We start from the raw sequence: 17887 nt of genomic DNA on the forward strand, positions 1-17887 counted from the left end.
ATAGTTCCAAGTCAGGATGGTGTGTAGCTTGGAGGGGAACTTGCAGGTAGTGGTGTTCCCATGCGTCTGCTGACCTTGCCCTTCTAGGTGGTAGCGGTTGTGGGTTTGGGAGGTGCTGTCGAAGAAGCCTTGGTGAGTTACTGCAGTGCATTGTGAAAATGATACACACTGCTATCGCTGTGGTGGATGGGGTGCCAATGAAGTGGGCTGCTTTGTCTGCGTTGGTGTCAAGCTAATTGAGTGCTGTTGGAGGTGTAATCACCCAGGCAAGTGGAGAGTATTTCATCACTCTTCACTTGTGCCTTATGCCAGTGGGACAGGACATACCCAGGGATAGTGATGGAGGTGTCTAGGACACTATCTGTCAGGTAGGATTCCGTGAGTTTGACTATGTCAGGCTGTTGCTCTTCCAATTTTGATACAAATCCCCAGATGGGTGTACTGTTGTCATTTACGGTGCCTAAGTTGACGGGTGGTCCATCCAGTTCCATTCCTTTTTGACTTTTCTGTAGCAGTTTGATACAACTGAATGGCTTGCACCATTTCAGAGGACATTTAAGAGTCACCACATTGCTATGGTTCTGGAGTCAGATGTAGGCCCGACCAGGTAAGGATTGTAAGAAATTTGCCTTGAATAAACAGATATTTTCTGCATAATATAACAACCCTTATAAAGCTTTGTAAAAAGGCAACTATTTTTAACAGTCTGTGGAAACAGGCAAGGTCACTTAGTTCATGTTATCGTTCCCAAGTTAAGATGGCGTCGTCTGTACCCGCTTACCTATGCGATTGTTTAGAAAGGGCCAGGATATGACCCTCAGCAAGATGTAAACTAAAAAGCTGACTTTGAGCACAGTGACGCACAAGGGGGGTGGTAACCACCCTGATGTTTTGAGTTCCTGTCCAGTATCCATTGGTCGCAATAGTTAGATAATTGACACTGGGTAAGCTACCAGCCCCCCCAAAAAGGGCATATAGATTGGTGTCATACTGGTGAGGGGCTGCTGAGATGGCTGAGCTCATTGGGCAGCTGCCTTCTTCAGATGAAAGATGGACCAGAGGAGGAGGAGGAAGATTGAGAGATCGAGGGAAGTGTTTCCTAACACTTCGACTAGAGACCAGAATGCTGTTACGAGTCATACACTTTTTCTTTCTGTCTAATTAGTTAATGTATCATATCTAAACTGTTGTTTCTTAATTAACTTAATAAACCATCTTAAAATTACTGATGACTAGTCGACTGCCTATTTAGGTATCTGTGGTCCCGAATCCAAAAATCTTACAGGATGGCAGATTTCCTTGCCTAATGACATTAGTGAACCAGATGAGTTTTTACGATAAGAAAACGGAATGTGTTCTAAAAGCTCAGCATGTGTGGAGAGAGAAACATAGTTAACGGGCGGAATCATCCCCTCCCACCATTCTGGGGGACGAGGGCATCGAGAAATGAGGTTGGGATCTTCCTCTCCCGACGCCCATGGTGGGTTGATGATGGGTTGATTTTCTCACTGAAGCTTGGTGGGAACCCATTCTGCATCTCATGCATGCTCATTAAAACCCCAGTAGACTGGAACCCTGCACCCCTGTCAAATCTTCCCAGCAGGAATTTACACCATTCCATTAGCTGACTGGATATTCTCGGTGTGCACCCAACAAGGGAGAATTTTTAAACACTTACCTTACAGTCAAAGCTGGCTGCACCACTGGAGCTAGCTGCAGGTCTGCTGCGCGCGAAGACACAAAGTGCGGGAGTCTGGAGGAGACGAAAGGGGGCGTGGGTGAAAGACATGAATGGGGAGGGTCTGGAGGAGGGGAGGTTCGATGGACTGAAGGGGGAAGGAAGGCATGTAGAGTTAGGGAGAGGGAGGAAGGCATGAAGTGGATGGTGGGGGAGGGCAGTGGGGCCTGAGTGTTTCAGAGGGAGGGGTCAGTTGTGTCAACATTGGAATCCTGGGTGAAGAACAGAGGGTGCGGATGATAGGTGATTATAAGAAGGGGTAGGGTCAAGGTTTGGGTATGACGGGTATAGTTTCATCCAGAGGATCATTGAGGGGAACATGGATTCTGGGAGTGGGGAGGATCAGAGTGGGCATAGGAACAGTGACTGGGGTGGGCTCAGCGGGGAAGGAAAGCATTTCCAGGTTGACCGTGAAAGGGCCCAGGGTGATGGTGGGGGGGGGGAGGCTCAAGGCTTATCGAGGGGAGAGTGAGGTGACATTGTTGTGGGGGGGGCAGGGGGGGTGTGGTTGACGATGATGGGGGAAAATTGGTGAGTGACAGAGACGGGGTATGTGACACGCACCATCCTGAGAGAGCCAGTTCCAAGGCAATGCCCCCGATGTCCAACTGCAAAACATTGAGGTGGGGAGAGGGTCTTCTTGGGTGGGTGGAGCTGAAGGTCAGCACAGCAGGTCTGGCCCAGATGGCTCTCATGACAGCCGAGATCCCAGCAAGGTGAAAAGCTGCTGTTCACTGAGCCATTTGCCATCTACTCCAGACAGAGTTAGGGAAGAAGGGGGAAGGGAGGGAGGGAGGGGATTGCCTACAAGGGGCATGTAGGAGGATGGCAGCCAAGTCATAACTGCAAACCTCTATCCTCTGGGAGAAAGGACCTGCCTGATGAGGGCTCTAGTGATTAGTCTTTCCATTGTGACAAGGTCTCTCCATAGGGTCTCTAGGGCAGTGGAGGCAAGTGGAATAGTTTGAGTGGGCGGCCTCTCACTCATGGCAGTCATCACCCTTATCAAACAGCGATGTCTCCACGTGCAACCATGTATTAGGAGGAGGAAGACCCATCCTTGGCCGCCCCGGAAGGGAGTTCCCGCGACCATTAAAACTACCAACAGCAAGAATGAATCCAGGAGACTCCCAATCAGCGCAAGCTAACATATATTTAGAAGCGCCAAAATTACAATGCTAGTACATCCAAGCCACCAGTGTTAATTCATAACTTTTTAATTTTCCTAAATCTATCACTATGTCCAGGTGCATCCCCAACATAAGCAGCAGAGGTTGAGGCAGCCTGCTGACTACCATGCCCTCTTGTCTGTGATGACTTAAATGTCCGTCCTCTGAAGGTCTGAGGCCTGGAGGGCCCCGGCCTGCTTTGGGTCTCCTTCTCAGGGACAGGTGCACTATTCTAGGCCTGACCAGCTGGAGCTGATGGGGTCATAGGCGGACGGGATTGGGAGCACCAGGACACCATTGGACTGTCTTGGGTTGATGCCCCTGGGGTGTTCTTCTGATGCTCCTCCTCCCTTTGGGTGCCTGAGGGTTCATCCCTGACTCCTTGAGAAGAAGGGGCACCTGGAGGGAGGTCGAGGTGCCCTGACCCCATCTCGCGTGGCCACTGAAGAAGCTCACCAATGGCTAGAGCAATGGACAGCAGGTCCAGGGTCACCATGGCGTCCACCATTCTGTCCATGGAGACTTGGATGCGCTCGCATGTTGGAGCCACGACATCAGAGAGCACGCCGATGAACTCTTCCGTCTCTTGTGCCACTCTGTTGAGGACCTCTGACACCTCTGCCTGATATTCACATGCGTCTCCAGAAGCCTCTCCATGGCCACTTCCAAAGGCTTATCATCTGGCTCTGACTCATCAGGGGCCTTTTCTCCAGCAGTTCTCCGAGTGCCAGAGACCTTGGTTGTCACTGCCTCTGCCTGTTGTGGACAGGTGTGTATGAGGTGACCACCAGCTTGTGAGGCTGAGCTAAACTAGATATATGACCCACCGAAGTGTGTCTCTGGTCTGGTGGAGGGTGAGGGTGAAAGCTGTGATGAGTCTACAGGTGTGAAATGGTCCTTGTCCTCCTCCGAGGTGTCTTGGGCGCTGGGGCTTACTTCTGGTATGGGGACTGGTCTCACCCTCTTCCTGCTGGCAACTAGAATGGAGAGAAAAGAGAATGAGTGACTGCCTAGGCTGGCTCAAACATTGCATATGTCAATCACCTTGATTCTCCAATGTTGTCTGGATTATGTATCCTTCCTCACTAGATGTTTGAGGGAGGTCAACCTCGCCATTGGCACAGGCATGACCATGATCCCCCCCCCGCCCTGCCAGTTCGGCAGCCTGCTGTTTGAATTGAGTGAGGGGCCTGAACTCAGGCATCCCCCCTCCCGTCTTCTTTCTCTTCCTCCTGTTGTGGGCCGCCTTCTCCTGTATAAGGACAGATAGATGGATTGTGAGCATGTATGATGAAAGAGCAGGTCGCAGGCTGCTAATTCTGTGGTAGCTAACTGACCTTGTGACTCTCCAAAACCCGACCATTTACAAGGCACAAGTCAAGAGTGTGATGGAACACTCCCCACTTGCCTGGATGAGTGCAGCTCCCACAGCACTCAAGAAATTTGACTCCATCCAATGCAAAGCAGCCCCCTTGATTGGCACCACATCCACAAACATTCATTCCCTCCACCGCTGCAGCAGTGTGTACCATCTACAAGATGAACTGCAGCAACTCACCATGGCTCCTTCAACAGCACCTTCCAACCCTGTGAGCTCTACCATATAGATAGGCAAGGGTAGCAGACGCATGAGAACTGCAGCACCTGCAAGTTGCCCTGCACTCCACCCCATGGCTGTGCCTTCACTGTGGCTGGGTCAAAATCCTGCAGCTGTCTCACTAACAGCACAGCACATGGACTGCAGTGGTTCAATAAGGCAGCGGGCCACCACCTTCTCAAGGGCATTTAGGGATGGGCAACAGAAATGCTGCCCTTGCCAGTGACATGAAGTCTCATGACAGAAACTCAAAATGAGTGGTCATGTGAGTTGGGAGAGTAGAAGGTTCACTTACCTGAATGGCGCGGATGAGATCATTCATCCGTTTCCTGCACTGCAGGGCAGTCCTCCTCTGGACTCCACTAGTGCCAACCACCCTGGCAACCTCCTCCCAGGTTGGAGTGGTCAGTCAGGTGGGCCTCCTGCAGCCATCCATGGGGAAGAAGGCCTTTCCTGCACGGCCTCAGGGAGATGCTGAAAGGATACATCGCTGGAGTGGGGAGCCACAGATTGTTGCCTTTTCCTGCTTACTCTTCTTCCAGGGTCCTAGGCTGTTAAGGAAGGCATGTCTGGGTGCCTTTTAAATATGGTCCCTGGACATGGCGGTAGGTTGGCTGACTTTCTAGCTGCCCCGCCATGAGACTTGATGCGAACCAGACACATGCATAACTAATAAGGCGGGGAGTGCATGATTGAGCGTATCAGCAGCGGGAATCACTCCAACTTTCTGTTCCCATTGAAATGCTCTTTCTTTTTCTGCTGCCTCTAGTTCCAATTTTTTCACTTGCAACTGAATTTCAGTCCATTCCAATGAACCACCCTTTGGAGAACTCAGTCTCTCAGGTATTCCAGCTTTAAATGCCGTGCCACCTCTTCGATTATCTCTGCCTTCCTGGCTTTGGCAGGCAATCCTACTTGCCGATTTGCTTGCCAATTTGATTAACCTGGCTTTTGGGATCCCTTGTAAAATTGTCAGGGGCATCTCTTCCACTTGCAGGAAGGTTTTAGCAGTTTCCAGTGCCATCTTATTTTTGATAATACAAACGTGGTGTTTCTTTTTAGCTTTTATTACTTACTAAATCTACACCCAAATTGTCATTGTCTTTTGTTCCAAAATATCCTGGACTTGAGCCCACAAACTTTGTCACGACTGACTGGGGATAGTGCACTGTAATATCAAATCCCACTGTTCCCTGAGCCACGACAAATGTGAAAAGTTTGACCAAACCACCAGTTTGCCCCAATTCTATTTGTTTAATTTAGGTAAACTGAATATGAGCACCAGGTTTGTAAACTTAATAAGTAAATAACTGTTTATTGAACAAATTGTCTTTAACTAATGGCAAAAGAAAGAAATATGAACTGCTAACTTCTAACTCAATAACTCTACCCCTTCATAAACCCCTATATACAAATACACACAAACACACACATAAGACACACAAAACATGGATTTTAAGGATGAGCTAAAACAGTTTAATAGCACCAATCCAGAGTACAGGATTTGATGGGTTGATTTTGATTGATGTATTCCAAATTCCTTTCAGTTTGCTGTTGATGACATGAGGTGGTTTCCCAGTACTTTCAGTCTGTGGTTCACTGGTTGAAAAACTTGCTTTTCAATGTCTCTACTGGTGATTTTTCCCATTTTCCTCTTGACAGGGGCTTTCAGAGAAAGCAGGTTACAGACATATGAAGGATAGCTGACTAACTATTATGGCAGAATTGCTGGAATCTTACAAACACAGGAGAAGTAGTTTCAGGTCTTCCCTCTTTGCAGTCTAGAAGCTGTTCTGCCTGCACTGTTTCCACACAAAACCCTTGTCACCTGGTCAGGAGCCAATTAAAATGCTGTCATTAGGCAGTTCCCCCTAGTCCAGAACTCCTTCCTGGCACCATCCTGTTCTCTATGTTCCAGGATAACAACATTGTAGATATTCCTCATCCTGCTCCATGAACACGTCTTTCAACTGCAGCCATGGTAGTTTTTAAAGCCACAGTCCAAGAAAAATAAAAAATAGGTTCTTTACAGTCACCATTACTGAGTTTAGCTTTTAATTCCAGGTTTATAAATTGAATTTAAATTTCACCAGCTGCAGTGGGATTTCACCCCACATTCCCCAAACCTCTGGATTACTAGCCCAGTGACATTACCACTGCCTCCCCCTAGTGGTTACTGTATTGGATTAACAATTGTAAATTCAAAAACCGCCATAACAAATTCCGAAATTCAATTCAATATGATGGACAAGTATCAGAAAAATGACTGAAAATTGCTGGATTGTGTTCAAGACCCAATGACTCATGTTCTTAACAAAAGGGACTTGTCATTGCTGGCAGTCTGCTGTATTGGTTAACATTCTCAGGGCAATTAGGGATGGGCAATAAACACTGCCCATTCAGTGGAATCTATATTCCAGGAACAAATAATAAAGCTAGAAACTGTGTGCTGACGTACCTACTTACCAAATGAGATGTATCTGAGAATTTTCTGCCAGCATACCTTTCCTGTATCTGTTTTGTCTGAGCAAATGGAAATAATAACTAAATATCCTTTGAGAAACTAAATTGGCTGTGCCTTGATGGGAAGTGAAGAGGATTCCTCAGGTTATGGGACTGGGTGATGCTGACTACCTCATACCTATATCAGATTTAGCTACCTAAAGCTCCAGTGAGAAATCTGCCACAAACCATCTCCACTACTTGCTGGGCTGCGATACATCCAGGAGTAGACGTGCACTCGAGTACCGTTGTTTTCAGCATTGAAAGCGGATTTTGAATGTTTCGAGTCCCACATCCAGTGGGACCCTGAACACTCAGGAAAACAGGTGAGAAAATAACTATATTTGGAATTACAAAGAAAAGGTCGTGGAATGATTGGTGCAGTAGATTAGATGCTGGTCTCCAGTTGAAGCTCATTTAGTATGTAGAAGTTGGCCAGAGAAAAAGATCAAAATAGCCTTCTATTCCCTTTTGGAAGAAAAGGAACCACATCACTATCATAATATGCAGTTGAATGCTTTGATTAGAAGGTCAGATATGAATGGTCACATCTGACTACAGCAAGAAAATTTATCGAAGTCAAGTTAGAAATCTAAGGACCCCACCTCTTGCCATCTCTGAGTGGCATCTAAGATCCTTATCAAAGCAGCAGTGGAACCTTCTATTACTTCCTGCAGAGCAAATGTCTGGGTTAATCCTGAGTGGAGGGTTCAGAAGTGGAGTTGGGTGGGTGGTGGGTAGGAGTGGGGATGGCCACAAACCCTTTTCTCGGCTCACAGTTAAACAGAAGGATAGAGCTTGGCTATGGAAGTACCTCCATAAAAGAATATGATTGGGAAATGGACAATTGAAGAACAGCGATCGTGTTCTATCATGACCTAAGTATATCTCCTGTCCTCAATGCATTGCCATTCAAAGGTCACAACAATAAAATTACAGGCATGACTGAAATTGATGCGCTTTTACTATTCAGTGATCTATCTCGTCATTGATCCAGGTATAACTTGCATGCACCACTAGGATGAGAGAAGCAATCATGTATAAAGAGCTAGAGAGTGGGATAAGAGACATCAGGGCTAATTCTTAGAATTTGGGAAAAGGAGGATATGTTCACACCAATAAAATTTCAGAGAACATCCCATGGTTACACCTATGCACACAAGTGACAGGCAGTCACAATCTCCAACAAGAGAGAATCTAATCATCGCCTCTTGACATTCAATGGCATTACCATCACTGAATCTCCCACTATCAACATCCTGGGGTTACCATTGACCAGAAACTTAACTGGACTAGCCATATAAATACTACGGCTACAAGAGTAGGTCAGAGGCTAGGAATCCTGTGGCGAGTAACTCACCTCCTGACTCTCTAAAACCTGTCCACCATCTACAAAACACAAGTCAGGAGTGTGAGGGAATACTCTCCACTTGCCTGAATGATTGCAGCTCCTACGACACTCAAGAAGCTTGACACCATCAAAGCAGCCCGCTTGATTGGCACCACATCCACAAACATTCACTCCCTCCACCACCGACGCACAATGGCTGCAGTGTGTACCATCTACAAGATGCACTGCAGAAACTCACCAAAGGTCATTAGGCAGCACCTTCCAAACCCACGAATGCTACCATCTAGAAGGACAAGGGCAGCAGATACATGGGAAAATCACCACCTGGAAGTTCCCCTCCAAGCCACTCACCATCTTGACTTGGGAATATATCGCCGTTCCTTCACTGTCGCTGGGTCAAAATCCTGGAAATCCCATCCTAACAGCACTGTGGGTGTACCTACACCACAGGGACTGCAATGGTTCAAGGTGGCAGCTCACCACCACCTTCTCAAGGGTAATTAGGGATGGGCAATAAATGCTGGCCTAGCCAGTGATACCCACATCCCATGAATGTATAAAAAAAAGCTCTAAAAGCAAAAGTCAACGATTACCAATTCTAGTGAGTCATGCAGTCCATTAAGTGTCCCTAGCCATTGTGATTTCAACAATCACAATCTCCAACAAGAGAGAATCTACAACAACTGGCGGATGTGTTGGCAGACATTCCTACCAGCCCCTGCTCACTCTTAACCCAGATCATTCCTTATGTGATAATCATTCATCCATTCCTATGTTCCCTCTTTCTTCATTACATCACCAGCCTTTTGTGCATCTTCTGACTTATTCTTGTATGTATCTTTCTATTATGCTGGAAATATATCAAGTTGATCAGAACCTATAATTCCACATAAGATGAGCTCTCAATTTTGCTACTTTGTCTCCCATCTCTGTCCTTTCCCACTCACCTCCCACCACCCTGATCCTCACTTTGGTATAGCCCCAATCATCATTTCCTCAAGTCCAAAGAATGTTGACTTAAGCACATCTGGCACACAATTAGCTTAGCCATCCATTAACAGACATGGCTGGAACACATCAAGTGTTATCAAACCTATTCCAGTATATAGGAAGAGAAGTAAGAAGTAAGCCCCTCAAACATTTTCTGCGATTCAGTAAGATCATGGCTGATCTGCAGCCTGATTCCATACACCAGGCCTGGGTAAACTATGGCCTGCGGGCCACAACTGGCCCACGGGAGCTTCTAATCCAGCTGCACTAGGGAAACCACGCAAGGTGCACTGGCAAACACTAAGCACGTCGAGTGGAAGTGTGCCTGCACAACTGCTCCTTGCACCTGGCCAATTGGCAGCAGGAGCTGTGAAAGTAAAATGCAAATCCCAAAGAGGTTCAGGGAAAGTACTTGAAGGCCAAGTACTTCCAGGTACGTAGTAGCTAGCCAGTTATTGGAGACTGGAGGCAAGCTTTTCTTGGGGAGTGTGGCTGCCATGTTAAAGGGGAGAGTGGACGTGGAGCAACAGTGAGAGCAGTTCAAGATAAGGGTGCATTTTTAAGATTACTTAATCTTTGCTTTTTGGTTTCGCAAGTATATACACTGTAATTTCAAAACTTCATTTCTCACTTGGGGGTTTTAATACACTTTATGAAAAGTCAAGCCAACTCAGTTTTCTTTCTCCATTTTTCTTATTCCCTCACTGAAGGTGCTGAGGTTTCATGCCATGGGTGCTGGCAGTCTAGGATTTGAACCTTGGACCTTCAGCTCTGTACTGGCATAGTAATACACTGAATGGTACCTTCACCTATTACAATGGTTATATCTCTACAATCTACTAATAAAATCTTGCATGTGTACATATCCTGTCTACCTTTTACATTATAAGTTCCTATAGCCACATTGATAATGGTTCCAGGGATGTGGATCTTCAGTTAAGTGGGAAGATGAGAAGCTGGGGTGGTTCTCCTTAGAGGAAAGAAAGTTAAGGGTAAACTCAATAGAGATTCAAAATCAGGAAGGATATTTATTAGGTAAAGAAAGTGAAACTCTTTCTGGTGGCAAATGATCGGTAACCAGAAGAGGCAGATTTAAGGTAATTGGCAAAAGGACCCAAGGTAGCATGCAAGAAGTCCCAAGATATGACTTAAGGTCTCCACAAGCAAACTTGGTTTAACATTGAGATGGGCATCTCTGTAATTGGTTGCTTGTGCACTTCTGAAAATGAGTTGAGGAAACATCTGTTCTTGCCAGAGGTACAGGTAAGATTTACATTTTTAGGAAGAGGATAATGAAAATAACGGAAAGTCAAGAGTGTGAGCCTTTTAGGTTAGGGTTTTGCGAAAATTTAAAATTAGGACCATGTTTCCCTAAGGGGTGTGGAACAAATTGCAGATGCACTTGTCACACCCCTTTCAAAATGTGCCAAAAGGTTATTAAAACCCACCTCCAGGAATGAGAGAGAGAATACAGATCACTGTATTTCCCACAAGATGTGATGACTGCCTCTGAGATGCCTTTGGTCCATCCTCATTTCCTCTTTTACTGTTCTTCTCTTGGTGGCTCTTGTAACACTATATTGTAATCACAGTGAAGCAGCATTTATATTAGTGAGATAAAAGCAAACTACCATTGATACTAGAGATACTAAAAGAGAGGTGACCAATTGCATTGCCCCCATTAAGCCAAGAGGATGTGAAAAAGGTGGTACACATCATTATAATGATGCATTATATATGATTGTCATAAATGTTTTGTTTATTTCTACCAAAATTTATCTTTATTTTAATTGTTCATTTCGCAAGTATATATGGCTGGCCCCCATGTAATTTCCATATCCAGATATGATCCTCCATCTGAAAAGTTCATTCCCTCTCTGAGCTTCTCTCTCCATTCCCATTTTCTGCAATTGCCCCCTATTTGAATGTCATATTTCTACCCCTACTGCAGCATCACAGTCCTTTCAAAGTCAGATATGATGTGCTATGACTGACTGTGGTGCATTCTCTCTCTCTCTCTCTTCCACTGAAGCCTTTGATGCGTTTGACACCATCCTTCTCCATTACTAACTCATTTGGACTGCTTTAGCTGAATTCCACTCATACCTACCAATCATTGCCATAGCATCTCCAGCAATGGCTTTGTTACCTGCCCTCACACCACCACCTCCTGAATCACTCCAAGGTCTATCCTTGATCCCATTTGCTTCATCTACATGCTGCTCCTTGGTGACATCATCTGCAAGTATGAAAACAGCTCTGGAATTACCTCCTGAAACACCTCTCTCTTGCCCCTCTCTCTTGCTTCAAGGCCCTTCTTAAAACAAGCCCTTGGTCAATTTATCTTGGCATTCTTTAGCCCATCATTTTTTGGATTATGTCAATTTAGTTGATTCTCCGTCAACTGTTCTTTGAAATAGCTTAACAAGCTATCCAGCTCTGAAGTCATACGGACTCAAAGTGTCAACTGTTTCTCTCTCCACAGATGCTGCCAGACCTATTAAGATTTAGCAGCATTTTGTTTTTATTTCAAATTTCCAGCATCCGTAGTATTATGCTTTTATTTAAGCTATCCAGCTGTTGTGTTATGCTAGTGGCGAAAGGTAGACCACAAGAGATAGGTGATAAATGAAATGTTGCCAGTGACACACACATCCCAACAATTCATTCAAAATGAAGTACTTTGGGATCTACTTTCATATTAAATATAAAGTTGTTTTATCTTTGGGGAGTTGCTAGGCGAATGTAGGCACTTGCCTAACGACAGAGTAGAAAGAATGCCAATTCCTGGACCATTTATAGACATTACCACTCTAATAAGGTAAAAGTTTGTGAAAGAGGTGACAAAAAAAGTTTAAAAAAGGACAATTTTATTTTTCTTCTCCAACTTCAGTTTCATTATTAGCATCAGCACAAGGGATACTTGGTCAAGCCACATGTAAACAAGGCTGGCTTAACTACTGAATGCAATGTTTCTCTCCCAAACTTAAAGCATTACTGCCAAGTTGTGGCAAAAAGTGGATTACTCTGTTTGTCATATATGAGACCAAATAAAGTCGGCTGAACAATCAAATCTTTAATCGATGCTCCATCATTATTGTAACATAAAAACAAAGCAAGGAAGGAGGATAACTTTACAGAAATATTTGTGTCCTTCCTACGCAAGGGAGCAGTCACTGCTAGGTAGCAGTAATGATGGACTTTCTGAACACCATCCCCCCACCCCCCACCTTGGGGACTGCAGTCTAGCTTACCAAGAATCTTCAATTCCCTGCCCTTGATTTTCTTTGGCAAAGCAGACTGCCAGTCAGTTTGATTTTTTTCAAGCAAGAGCTGGACCTGTACTAGTCAATCATCTACAGTCCTTTCACACATTTTAGTAATGTCTGCAATCATTCTCCCAATGCCTACATCTAGATTATGAAAATAGTAATTTTTTCATTCATTCATGGTATGTGGATGTCACTGGCTAAGCCAGCATTCATTGCCCAACCCTAATTGCCCTTGAGAAGGTGGTGGTGAGCTGCTTTGAACTGCTGCAGTCCATGTGGTGTAGGTACACCCAAAGTACTGTTAGGGAGGGAGTTCCAGGATTTTTACCCAGCGACAGTGAAGGAACAACGATATATTTCCAAGTCAGGATGGTGAGTGGCTTGGAGGGGAACTTCCAGGTGGTGGTGTTCCCATCTATCTGCTGCCCTTGTCCTTCTAGATGGTAGTGGTCGTGGGTTTGGAAAGTGCTGTCTAAGGAGGCTTGGTGAATTCCTGCAGTGGTACACACTGCTGCTGTGCGTCAGTGGTGGAGTGACTGAATGTTTGCGGATGGGTGCCAGTCAAGCAGGCTGCTTTGTCTTGGATGATGTCAAGCTTGAGTCTTGTTGAAGCTGCACTCCTCCAGGCAAGTGGAGAGTATTTAATCACACTCCTGACTTGTGCCTTTTAAATGGTTTTGGGGAGTCAGGAGGTGAGCTACTCACTGCAGGATTCCAAGCCTCTGACCCGCTCTTGTAGCCACAGTATTTATGTGGCTAGTCCAGTTCAGTTTCTGGTCAATGGTAATCCCCAGGATGTTGGTAGTAACAATCCTACCACAGATTCCTTCAGGACAACACTAGTCACTATATTGTGTGAAAACACTGTTATGAAATTTGTTTAAACTGTAAGAATTGCAGATTAATGAGTGGCTGCAAATTTTAATCCTTATGGAGGGATAATTTGTGTCTTTTATTTTTGTTTAGAAAAGTTATCAGGAGGGAAGTGACATAACTTGTGAGAGGTCACCTGTTCCTGACATATTATTAGAAAAATTCATTAACACAGAATAAATACAGCCCCTTAAGAATGTGCCTACATCAGCAAAACTATTAAACTTTCAAACATTGATAAACTCAGCTGATTAATATATTCATCATGGATGAATATTGTGGTGCAGTGGTAGTTTCCCCACCTCTGGGCCTGTTCAAGTCTCATGCCAGGACATGGTGAAAGGAGTGCTCATGATGTGGTTCAATGGGCTGATAGTCAGCTGGAAATTTTTCCATCACCTCCCCACTATTCCCAAAGGGAAAAAAGTGTGAAGATATGAAAATCATAACTGTGTGTGACTTAACTGTTTAACCCATTGATCCTGGATGTTACTTTCCAAATACTAAGCTCACAATATCAATGAGTGTGTGCAGTTAAAAACAACAGAACCACAAGTTGTTCCAAAAAAAAAATTTATTTACTAGAAAGACAAAAAAACACCGAAATAGGTCCAAATTATGCTATAAAATGTTTCAAAATGGGGTAAAAATTTCAATAATTAAAATATTTGATATATTTAAAATTACAAAGGATACATTTAACCAATCTTCCAACCCCAGAGATATTTTTAAAAAAAATTTGCTTGCACAGTAAGGTGCTAATAGAAGTTAGCCCTTAAGCCCTGGAAGTTTTAGAAATTACAGTCACATAGCAAATATAGCTTCATTGTGAAAGTGTACTTTGGTAGAAGAAAACTATAGGACACCTGAGGTAGTAGAAACTGGAATAAAACAGCAGTAGACGTTATTTACAATTTAAGAAGTACCAAATAACATAATAGGAACAGCACAAATAATTACATATTACATTTTCAGTCCAGCTTGATCCAAAGAAAAAGAATATTACATCACATATGCATAAAATAAAAAAGAAAATTACACAAAATACATCAATTACCAGCAAGCTGAGGGAAATGCAAACAATCCCAAATAAAACGCATCTTGATAATAAAAAGCATCAACTTATTAAACAAGCCAGATGCTGAGATCTACAAGGTAATACTGATTAGCCGAGGTTCATCAGTTTAATGTTTTCGTCAGAAACGGTGAAAATTTGACAAAAACATTTCCAGTATAAATGGCAAGAGTGCATCATTTAAAGCTCAAGGAAAAACACTTCTTCAAAAAAAAAAACTTATTGACTTGAAAGGACCACAAAATATGATTCCAGGTTGTCAATAAATTAAGGAGTCACCGCTATGAAATACGCTACAAACATCTCTGTACACCTTTAACTCTTCAAGCAATAACAGCACCTTTTTAACCAATGAGGAATGTGATAAAATATTAAACATTCTTTAAAAAATTAAACACCTATAACTTTGAGGGTTTCACATTATAACAGTTAAAAAACTGAATGAACATGGGGTCAGAAGCCCCTTATTTCATGTATATCAATTTGACATGAATATTTCAATTTACTAGACTTGCCACAGTTATAACAAGTATTAAAAATCTGTAAAGACAGTCAAATTTATTGCTGGAAGAGTTAAAATTCCCAAACTAAATTGTCTAAAGGATGCAGGCTTTTACAGCTAACCAATTCACAAAACACTGACAAAATACTTAGATTCAACTAAATAAAAGTCAAAGCAAAATGCTGTTTTCCTTCAGTACTACATAATTATAGGTAACTGAAATCTAGACTGGACATATGAATAGGTCAATCCGAATTTGTCTTGCTGCTTAAAAAGATGCATTACTTGATGCAAATTATTTCTCCTTTCATTTGTTTTCAATACAACACTTTCACATACAGCAATATGTATTTGCCCTTTCTTTACTTACCTTCATGTGAAGGCATAACATTTGAATACCAAAAGCAGCAGGAGGGTTTACCTGAAGTCCACATTTCAGGCCATGCCAATAAAATGATGTCTAATTCAAACTTATGCTCCCCTTATCCTTAATTTAAATAAGAGATGATGGAATTCTAATAACTCTTAATCAAAGTATTACACGCAGCTTTGAAACATGCTTGCAATTCAGCTAAGGTTTCTCAGGATAATGCAATAAATTATATCTATCCCAAATGGCGACTGAAGGCCAACTTCAAAATAATTATTCAGAAGAGGAGCAATTGGATTAAAATATTCAAAGCATTACAATGAAACAACAATTAAGTTGTATCCTAAGAAATATGGTAAAATTTGATTTAAGCCTTTTGCTGAAGGAAAACTGCACACTCAGCTTTGAATATAATATTCTTGCTGTTATATTTGTTTTGTTAAGTAGGGTAGAGACAGTAAGACTTTCTTGCAAAGATTCCAGGATTTCACAGCAGCAAAAGTGAAATTCAACTGATTAAAACATTTATGTTTTAAAGTGGAATAGGCGGCTTCAAAAACAGTAGCACAAATGAAACCACAGCAGGTTCTGTCTGGCATGGCTGCTGCTTAACATTAATCAACTGGAACTCAACAACAGGTTTAAACAGCAGAAACTACCCTAAAAGTTCTGTTCACGGGTACAGTGATGGTATGACACTGGAATTGTAAAGGTAATCTGTTCAGCATCTTACAAGAAATAGTACACATCTTCAAAAAAAACTGTTAAATTCAGTAAATTTGTAACTCAAAACAGCTGAATTATGGCATTATGGCAAAACAGTTTAACAAATACATATTTTGAAATAGGTTTGACAATTAACCCTTCCCTGAATATTAAAACAATTTAAGCCATAAGTGAATACCACAGAGTTCCTTTCAATTACAACAGCTAGTAAAATGACCCGTTCATTAAAACTGGACAAAAATACAGCAGGCACCTTAGTAGTAAATTGTCCAATTAGCTTAGATGATATTCTAACTTCACTGTCTTCCACAATGAAAGCCTTATAATCAAGTACGCAAGTGGACCGTTGAACTTAAAGGGAGGAGCTTCCACCTGGTTGCGTTGGTTTTCCCAGAGCAATTTGTCCAAAACTCGGCCAAACTAGCACAAAAGATCAAGGAATTTTAAATGAAAATAGAGTTTGTGAAAATAGAGATAGTTTATAAAACATCATGCTGGAAGCCTGGCTCTCAAAACTGGTCATATCTGTAGATTAAATTAATCACTATGGCAGGTTTCTGCTATTTGTGCCCACTTGTGAGCCTTCAAGGAGGCCCTTAAAATTAAGCTTTCTTTTGGTGCAAGGGCATTAATAGGCATCTTTTAAAGTATTAAATCTAAAAAAGATTTAATTTACTAAGAAACTGACTACACCAATGGAACTAGTAAAATGTTTGTCTACTTTTTTAAAGTCATTTTCAGTGATTGAAAATCAGGTTATCAAAGATGGTGGACACTTATCAAAAATGCTTAATTTATGCAATAAATCCATTTTCAGCCGAAGTGATAAAACGGCATCAGGTTACCACTCAATCAAGGAATACTTTTTAATGTGATAAAACAATTTTCTAAGAATGTTGCTTGATTGCGCATTTGGCAATAGGTAAATGATTTTTGAGTGGAAACTTTGGAAAACTAGCGCAATTTTCAGAGACTGCCAACTGTGTCCAAAGCAGAAACTCAACCCCAAAACATTTCAGTATTAAACCCAGAAAAAACCCTTTTCAGAATCATTTTGTAAATAAGAAATTTAACAGAGGGAGAATCTGACGATTTTAATATATCCTCAGTTTTTCTTCCAAAACATACAAACCGTAACCAGTGGCTGTTTAAAAAAAAATGCAAAAACTCAAAGGAGCCCCTCAGCTGCTAGCATTTGCTGAAAAAGTGCTCTGACAGAAGAATGTTCTTCCCAACTGCCCCACAGCTTTCAACTGGCAGATCCAAGTACATTTCTGATCAATAGGAAGGCACAACTTTTATAAGCAAGAACAAAGCATTTGCATACTATTTCAAAAGGTACAGATCTGTGTGTCTGTGTGACAGTTGTTTACTGAGACACAGGCTCCTTTTGGCCTTTGCTGTTTTTAATTCAAATACGAGGCCAGTTCACCCATTTATACAGATCTACAGTGCATTGCAGGACAGCACTCAGGCATTTTCTTTGTTTCAGTAGTTTCGCCTTGCACAGCTTTTATTTGCAATTGTATCCATTACCACGTTCGGAAGACTGGGTGTTTCAGAAGCTCCCGTGATGGAGGTCTATCCTGGGGCTGAAGTTCCAAGCACCGGAGAGCCACGTCACGCAATGCAGGGGATAAATGGTTTGGAATTGTTGGGGCACTCGTTGCGCTGGCAATCTATTGAATTTTGAGATAAGATACAATATTTAGAAATAATGGC

General features: G+C 42.8%; 1 protein-coding gene across 2 annotated transcripts in view; it reads right to left on the reverse strand.

The window, feature by feature from the left end:
* Positions 1-14048: 14048 nt before the first annotated feature.
* The window catches only part of map3k1 (mitogen-activated protein kinase kinase kinase 1, E3 ubiquitin protein ligase), a 132492-nt gene continuing 128653 nt past the window's right edge, over positions 14049-17887 (reverse strand). The window contains exons 20-21 of one of the 2 annotated variants that reach the window (XM_078549570.1): positions 17702-17844; positions 14049-16585 (exon numbers count right to left, since the gene is read on the reverse strand). In XM_078549570.1, coding sequence (XP_078405696.1) covers positions 16492-16585; positions 17702-17844 — 237 coding nt within the window. In that variant the 3' untranslated portion in view covers positions 14049-16491. Of the gene's footprint in view, positions 17845-17887 lie in introns of both variants that reach the window. The other variant, XM_078549579.1, reaches the window with a different exon arrangement.

Source organism: Cetorhinus maximus, chromosome 1 (genome assembly GCF_964194155.1).
Source record: "Cetorhinus maximus chromosome 1, sCetMax3.hap1.1, whole genome shotgun sequence".
NCBI lineage: Eukaryota > Metazoa > Chordata > Chondrichthyes > Lamniformes > Cetorhinidae > Cetorhinus > Cetorhinus maximus.